The following is a 9,371-nucleotide window of genomic DNA, read 5'->3' as shown; positions in this document are numbered from 1 at the left end:
TATATATATATATATATATGCGGCCGATAATTTAAAGTTTTGGGGGAGAACACCCTCCAGAGCAACCCTCGCCACCCTTTGCGCACGTGAAGTTGGGCGAAACGGTTGTTCCGGTATGCAAGGAAAATTCTCGCCATCTAAGAATCCCTCGCGATATCGTCTCGAGAAGCTTATTCATCGGACGTTCGGGATACGGTACGAGCTACTTAGGATCCTCCTCGTGGACTCTCGCTCGGTGTCGTACATTTACGACAGGAGTATTTGAGGATAGAGGAGGGTCTACCGCCGCTTCTGCACGATTTATTTTTATTGTAATGCGTTTTACACCGCAACGAATGGCTACTCGGAGACGAATAAATTCGCGTCAAAAAATGCACCGCTTTGCATAATTGTATATTTGCTTGGAACGTCGCGGAAACTGCGCAGCTCCCACAAGAATATCTATACATTAAAAAAAAATTAAGTCCAGAATTATCAATCTTGACATATATGAAAAACTTTATATGAAAAAGACAGTCTTTATAATAAATTACGAAAAATAAATTACGCGTATCATGATCAAAATTTGTAAATATTTTATGAAAAATAATACGGTAATGGTGAGAAGTAAATATTAAGTAAATAATGAGGTAATATATTGGATTGTCCGGAAAGTTCGTGCCGACTAATCTATATAATTTAATAAATGTATACTAAAATTTAAATCTTCTTTCAATTTTCCTTTAAACTCGGCTCAAATTTTTCGGACAATCCAATACATCACACGATATTAATAATAATAATAATGATAATTTGTTCAATTTATTTGAGAAAAATACGTGTATTTCCGCGATTCTTACTTTTACCGAAATAAAGAGCGGAACAATTTTTGATCATTCTTACTGTTCATGTACAGATATTCTATTTAAATAAAGCAAATATTGAAAGTCGATAAAGATTTTATACATTACTGAGTTTGGAATGAAATAATGTTTGCTAGACATGTATGAAAAGGATTAATGCACTATTAGATTAAACCAATAATGTTCCATTGTTATGTGCCTTTGTACAGCTAAACGATCGTACGATGCAAAGTAATTACATCTTGCGCGGGAAAATACTGTAACGCATTGTAAAATTGCTTTGGTTCACAAAGCGTAGTAGTTCGTATTATGTATATACACTGCGTCGATAAAACGAAAATGCAAAAATAACAAAAAGTGAAATATCACATCAAGATCTTTCTATAATTAATGAAACAGACATATTATATATTTTTAACAATTTGCTTAAATACGACAGGATATTGACCTTTATCGAAATTAGGTCAATATTCTTGCGTTTCTCGCAATCTGAAATTTTGTACCAATAATTATATAAAAATCGTTTAAATTAATTATATCTTGTTTTATACATCGAATTTTGTAAAGATTGAAAAAGATGCGATTTAAAGCTAAATAGTTGGCATATTTTATTATATACACATATAAAAAAATCGTAAAATACAAAATACATTGTATATTTATATGATGGACTTTATACAGGAAAAATTTGATCAACTTGAGAATGTTATTACTATGTCTGTCGAATTATATAAAGATTAAGTAATCGACATGTTGTACACGGTTGCAAGAAGTAGTTAGGATCGAATCTTACGAAAAAGAAATAGCGATTCTTATTGTAATAAAATCGAATTATCGAATTTTTGCACGTAGCACGATAACTGTATGTGCGACGCGATTGGCAACAGCTTATCGGCAATGCGATAACATTATAATTCATACATATCGCAATCGAATACTTATGCAAAACGTGTCGAAACGTTGCCCGACCTGAATGACAATCACAAAGAAGATTGTTCAATGATTTTGCAATCTTCAGTGCAACCACTTTAAAGGCGCACTTAAACGGCGAATAAATAAAATTTCGATGCAATAATATTATTTTCAAGTTTAATAAAATATGAAAAATAAAATAGCAATGATTATATTAATTTTAATTTCTATATTTTATATAAAATTGTAAAATATGTGATATCAAACGATGAGTAGAAAATAAATTAATATAAAATTTGCACATTGTTATTTTTTCATAATTTATTCTAATTTGCGAATAAGAGTTTTAAAAAGATACATTTGCATCACAAGTAAATTAATGAACGAGATAAATGTACGAGTCTGTTAATCGTCTTAAAATCAACAATTTTATAAGATGAGAAATTATCTTAATTATAGTATAAATACACACTAAAATTTCGTTCGAATACGGTTTCGCTCGACAATGAGATTAATCTACAAACTACTATTAATTTTGTTCTCTACTGCTTCACATGAATATTGTGCTCGAAAGAGCGCAAGCTGTGTTATTTATTAGTAATATTATTTACCAATATGAAAACGAGAAGACACGTACTCCCGGCGACAATCTCGCTAGTTTATCTCGATTACCGCCAAGCAACTGTAAATTAGTTTGATAACCGTAAATTAACGCGGCCGCAAATAATGCCGCACCGACGTGGCCGAGGGGAAGGAACGTCGCTAAATTATTATTTATCGAACGGCGACGCTGATATCGGTGGTATAACTTGCAGCTTGCAGGACTGCTTCCGCTGATATATCTCTAGTTACCATTCACCGATGAGAGTACTCTCCATTCGCGGTAAATGTGGATTATTAATTTATAACTACGAATTGCCATTTGCAACGCGTATAGACGTGACGACGCGACGTCGAGTAAATCATCGTAATCGAAGCGAGGTGAAAGTGCTGTGTCGATAACTGCCCGTAATTATTGCAATATACGGGCACGGGCAATAAACGTAATTAATACTATACCAACAGTGCGGTTTCGCGACGCGTCGCGTCGTATGCTTACGGCGCATTATCAGCCGTTACATTCAATACGACTGTAATTAACGGCCCGTATGCGAATCGCCGTACGTACAACGAATGAAGAGAGAGAGAGAGAGAGAGAGAGAGAGAGAGAGAGAGAGAGAGAGAGAAATGTAGTGCACGGCACTCATTGGACTAAACATTCCGACGCATTATAACGTGCGAGGAGGACCGATATTAACGCGACGTGCCGGCGATAAAATCTATATATCGACGCCAATTTGCCATTCAGAACGGGCAATAATTCTTATAATCCACACCGATTTGCGGAAGTAAGCGGTTTTGCGCGAGCGCGCCCCCGCCTCAAATCCACAAATCACTCCTACGTTATATATATATATATATGTACGTGGCGCGGGCTGTGATTTACGGAGCCGTCGCGATTATTAGGATTCTGCCACAAAAGTCGAAATTCGAGATTCCGTCGGGAAATCAGACGGACGGAGGCGAGTGTGCTAAATGTGACCTGAAATGCAAAACCTAATTACGCCATGATTAAGCCACATTTGGATCGTGAGACTTAGTGTTGCTAGACATGCAACATTGTTAATAAATGTGAAGTTTTACAATTAATTAATTTTAGAGAGAGAGAGAGATCAATTATCTTATTCAAATTTTTAATTGAAAAATTGATAAATTTCAGAAAAACTGAACAACTTGCGATACAATCACGAGAAGAATGATTTTGCTGAATTATCTTAAAGATTTAATTACAAAAAGTATGAATCTGAAAATCATTTTATTGAATTGTCAAAATTATATTGAATATAATTATATAGAACTCTCAAACTGATTGCTAGAATATCACAATTTTTTTTATAGCATTGTTTATTATGCTTAAGTTTTCTATGTAATTATTTAATTGTATAACACACAAACAAAAATTATTTTTAGAATTTTTTATATTTAGCTAAATTTTTGTAGATATTTCAGAAAAATCGTTTTTTCCGTCTTCCTATTGAAATGGCCAATTCGTCACCGAGAAAGCTATTGCAATTGACAGGGAGGAATTTGGTATTCAATCTCGCATATATTATCTAGAATATTTAGCGTTACAATGAAAAAAAGGCATAAAAATTGATCGTAAACCCAGCTACACGCGTTCGCAAAAAGCCGCACAGGCAAGAAAGAAAATCGGACGATCGTAAAGCCCGAGGTTATTCGAAATCCAGGCCGGAGAAAGCAGTGAAAGGGCGCGGCGGCGATTAAAAATTCAAATTATAACGCTGCACGTACAGCAAAAGAGAATAAAAACAAAAGATGAAACAAAACTGTAGTCGGCGAATCATACGTTTCCGATCGCGGCGCGAATAGCTCGGGCTTCCAAACGGGTTTACTTACGAGGAGATATGCAAAAGAGGACCTCGATCAGCGCGAATACGTAGCACAAAGGATGTCAAAGGAATCCAATAAACAGCGCGCGAAGGAATTCGATTGCCTACGGGTTCAGGTATATTACGGGCTCGTAATAATCTAGAAATACGTTCCTATGCCCGAACTATCGTGTCGGATAATCAAACGCGTCTCCATAAACTCGTTCTATTAACAACTACGAAGCAATGTGACACACACACACACACACACACACACACACACACACACACACACACACACAACACACACACACACACACACACACACACACACACGCACGTTTTTCGATTGCCACACAAATCCAAAAGAGCCAATTGACCTATATCCCATTTTGAGGTATAAAAACTATCACCCATCCAGCGGCAGGACCATCATCGAGCAGCAGTCGGTACTTTCAAATCTACATACCCTATATATACGTATATACAGTTCGAAACAGGCATTCACTTTTCAAATGCCCATCATGTAGTGTACATATTTGATGTTTTGAAAATGTCATAAGTGATATCCAATATTCAACGTCGACTTCATATCCAGTAAATAGTTTCCTATAAATACGCGGTTCATGTGAAGTATTTAAGTAGTTTCCAGGTATTTGTGCGGTCGCACGCGAGTTCAGAAAATCCTCTTTAATCCGAAACGAAATAATAGTATCGTATCACGCAATAACATAAATATGAAATTAGCGTACGCTCGTTAGCGTCCGCTGAATCTTTCAAGAAGCATCCTTAATGAGAAAGACCACGGTGAATGTGTTGTGGTACAAATGCGGTACCGAGCGAAGAGAAAATTCACTTCTCGAATTAAAATAGCCGTGAGTTTATGAAAAAAAGTAGAGAATCATCGCGGCGACAAGGAGGTAATTTAAAAGCGGCAACCTTGGTTAAGTCTCGACGACGACGGCGACAACGACGACAACAATGTGCAACGCGACTAGGGAGGAGAGAGAAGAACGAGCAAACAGAGATTGGAACTACTCGCATACCCGCCGTCGTATAGCAGTGGCACGACGGTGGGTTGTTGCTTGTTTAGCCGTGTTAGCTTTGGCGTGCGCACCGCCTCGCCTGCAGGCCAGCCCTACCTTATCCGCTTTCGTTACCGCATGACAGACGTGCTTCCGCCCTTATTGTCGGACGGCCGCGCAGCTAATTTCACCCTATATAGGAGCATTGCAGGTATATTCTGTGCGCACGCTCCGTCCTGTCTCCCGTGTCTCGTGTCCCACCAAAACCACCGGGGGAACCCGTTTACCATAATACTTGCAGATGGTGTAATCACGTTAAGCACTGTCGTTGGGATATCGTCGGAATTAATAAATTTAACGTCTCGCCGCGCGCTTCGCCCGCAATACGCGTAAAACAGCAATCCCTTTTTTACGCTCCACGGCGTTACGGCGAAAATCCGAGAAACAATGAAGTCGTGGGACTGTTGTGAAACGCTGTAGAAAATCTGGATTCGTTTAACTATGGTATACCAATTCGATAAACAAGAAATATTTTGAAACGTTTTAGCTCGCATTTCAGCAACGTTATACTGAGAAGATTCAGTAATTATAATAATAATTGGTACACTATTGTGGCTCACGTATTTGCATATACGTATAATTATGTTGCAGATCCTCGTCTTGGCCTGCGCTCTGCTCGTTACAGCGATGGCCACTGAATCGGATAGTGAGGGGCAGCAATCTGGCAGATCGCGAGTTTCTGACGAACAACTGAACGTGGCCCTGAGCGACAAACGTTACTTGAACAGACAGCTTAAGTGCGCCTTGGGAGAGGCGCCGTGCGATCCCGTTGGACGACGTTTGAAAAGTACGAGTTAGACTTCGTTATTCCGGAGAGATCGCATCTCGCGATTATCCCAAACAGGACTTGGAATAAAATTCCAATTCTTCTTTGATATCACAATCCTGAAGAACGAGTAAAAAAAACGCGATTGACTTTTACAGTATTTTGAAAAAAAGACGGGAGTAGAAGATGCTCGGTATTTTCAGAGTAAATTAGGAATATTTATCGTATTGGAATTGTGCAAGACAAAGTTTAGACGACGGGTGTAATTTCCATGTAATTTCGGTGAGTTCAATTTCCTTCTGTGAGAGATACGCGAACAAGAACATCACGCTAATTGTCACGTTTCCGTCGTCGTAGAGTAAACATAGGGGTCGAACGTTTTCGTGTGTCTGCGGAAGCAGAACCTGAGCTCTCAGTGAGATCGTATCAGTCTCAATCCTTTATCGAAAGCGTTAAATATTGAGCATTACCTTCAATTATTCAAACTTGTATCATAAACGTTTATTCGCTTTTGAGGTGGACCTCTTCTATTCTTCCGTCCTCATTTTTCGTTCTATGCTCACCTCATAAAAGGTTAAAATTAACATCAGAGATTCTAGAACAAACTGTATACACTCGCGGAAATGTTAAACATCAAATATCATTATATTCTGCGATAATATTGTGCACACACATGAATCTCAAGAGAAACTTGCGCACATACGCTTTACGTACATAAAACCGACGAAAATTCTGTTGAAATCCTACGTCGTTATTTTATCCAGGTTTAGTGCCGCTGGTTCTGAGAGGTTCCTGCCCGCAGTGCAGTCCCGAAGAGACACGTCAGATCAAGAAGGTCCTTTCTCACATTCAGCGATCCTTCCCGAAGGAGTGGAACAGGATAGTGCAACAATACGCCGGAGTTCTGTAAACGAGATACGATATAAACACACCAGCCACGAGACTGGATGTACTAAATATAGTGAGAAAGGATACAATGAATCACGTATGGGAACACCGTCGATCACATTCATTTATTTAATAATATTGTTATCGAATGCACAAGAAAAATATAGCTCGATCGAAAGAGATATATTTACCTTCCATTTGTGATATGAGTTTTTTTTGTTCAACCCAAGTTTTTTTAATAAAAATCAATAAAATCTAACTAACCGGCTCCCAAAATTCAAACAATTTATAATTAAGGATAAATGAAAGTAAATAACTGCGAATAAATAATCAAGTTTTTTTGCTATTTAGGTTTTCAAAGAATACGAAAAAGTGAGGATTATTTTTTTTATTATTTCTATTACATTACCAAACAGCTCTCTATTTTAAGAGACCAGACTCCGCTCTCTTTTATATTTTGGAATAATTTGAGAGGGAAATTTCGCTTGTAACTAAAAAATCCAGATTATAAATGGACGGTTAAAATATCATCAAAAGCACATAGTAAGATAATTTTGCACGTAGAAAGGTAACTTTGATATGTGAAGATTTTATCTGTATTATCTATTATTCTATCTATGTAATGTGTATGTTATCTGTATTATCTATTATTTATGTAAAATGCTGTGTATAAATTCTGTTCGCACATTTGACATATTTTATTTTAATAAAGTTTATTATACGTTTCTTATACGTATAATATACGTTTCATCGTTTTTAATTTCACTCACGTATCTTTATCTGCGTCGAAGTGTCGCCTTCTTCCGTTTCATTAAAACAGCACGCGTACACCGCGTCTCATTCTTGCCTTTTTATTTCGCGGTATTCAAGCTCCACCTTCTGTTCTGGATCACACGAAGTACCAACGTGCCGCGACAACGACGCACGTTTATGCGCGTTCGTTACACTAAAGCGTGATTCGCATTCGAGATGTATAACATCGATTAGGGATATTGGTGTTTAAACCTACGCGTGATCCAGGAAATGCAAACGGGTCGCGTTACACGCGTTGTTTAGGGCTTATAAGTATTCCGAATTCTCGCAAGGATGGTCTGGATGTTTGACCAGGTTTATCGAGTATTAATGATGATCAACAAGTTGCTAATTTATTTGGCACATAATTAACACTATATCTCCGTTATATATACAGCCACCATGATTGCACCCTGATTCGGATTTCGCTACCCCTGCTGTGAATATTAATTCTACTGTGTCTCGATGTCAAAGCCCTCGTATGCATGCTAATTTAAGTTTGCTTCGTATGCCATTGCGTGCTGAAATAGGCTGGTAATTAAACTTTATAAACATCGAATAAAAGTGTGCGAATAGCGCAGCAATAACATCGTCGCCTTAAAGTTTGAAAAGACGCGTTTCAATATTTGCTGCACTGCGGTAGAACTATTTGAGGAAACTTCTCAGCTGTCAGTGACGTCAGTATGTAAGTTGGAATACGTCCCTTACTCACAGTTCGCAATAATCTCAGAATGGAACGAGTCATGCCAATTTGTCAAGCAACTAGTTATCATTTAAAGTGGCATCATTCAACGAGCTAAGACCGAAACTGACTTGTTTTAAACGAGCCATTCCGCAACAAACAAATTGATATTAGACATTACACGAAGAAAAAACACTTGAAAACTCGAGTCCTGTTAAACGTTACATTCGCAATATGAAACTCGTCACAATCGTTTGCGCAGTAGATATATACAGACAGACTATTATCAGACATCTAAAAATATTACTTTACGACACGTAAATATCCGACTGGCTGCCAATATTTTCAGCGACGATTTCTCGACGAGACGACTATTCAGTTTTTTTATATAATTGAAAACCGTCTCTCGGACCTGCAAAAATCGCGGCGAAGGACGTAAACGTGATGTGCAAAACTATGCGTTGTCCTGAAAATGGCTGCAACCGTGGCAGACAAATCTATTGCGTCACCTCGCAAGTTGCGAATCCTTCAACGACACTCGCACGTCTTCGTCTGACTATTTATCGACCACGTGTACCCAGCCGTTCAAACTAGTTTTCGATGATGCTTTCCCGAGAGAAGCGGAGATCTCGACAATTCAGGAAATCCGATTTGCCACTCCGTCTATCCTCGCAAAATTCAAAATTGAAGTCTACGTAGAAATAAGCGAAGAAAGACGCTGACAATTCCCGCATGTACGGCGTTCATATACAGTGTGCTTCCAAAATGCTTGGACAAACTTTGTAAAAACTATGTAATCTGCAAACAATTTGTAGCTTATTTTTCCTTATCAAAAATATCAATATGTTTGAAGCAGTTAGATTTAAAATAAAAAATTCATCCGTAGATTTTAGAGATGTAGACATGCAACTTTCGAAATTCTATATCCAATTTCGATTTTATTTTAGAAGAATTCCGATTCAAGTTAAATATTAA

At 37.7% G+C, this 9,371-nt stretch overlaps 1 protein-coding gene across 1 annotated transcript in view; it reads left to right on the top strand.

The window, feature by feature from the left end:
- Nucleotides 1-7,673, top strand: part of LOC108687043 — a 14,847-nt gene extending 7,174 nt beyond the window's left edge. The window contains 2 exon segments of the mRNA XM_018192636.1: nt 5,860-6,055; nt 6,799-7,673. Of these exon segments, the coding sequence (XP_018048125.1) occupies nt 5,860-6,055; nt 6,799-6,944 (342 nt within the window). The 3' untranslated portion in view covers nt 6,945-7,673.
- The last annotated feature ends 1,698 nt before the right edge of the window (nt 7,674-9,371 follow it).

This window comes from Atta colombica, unplaced genomic scaffold (genome assembly GCF_001594045.1).
Source record: "Atta colombica isolate Treedump-2 unplaced genomic scaffold, Acol1.0 scaffold198, whole genome shotgun sequence".
Classification (NCBI taxonomy): Eukaryota; Metazoa; Arthropoda; class Insecta; order Hymenoptera; family Formicidae; genus Atta; species Atta colombica.
The sequence above is the reverse complement of the archived record's forward strand: the minus strand, read 5'-3'. Positions and strand labels throughout refer to the sequence as shown.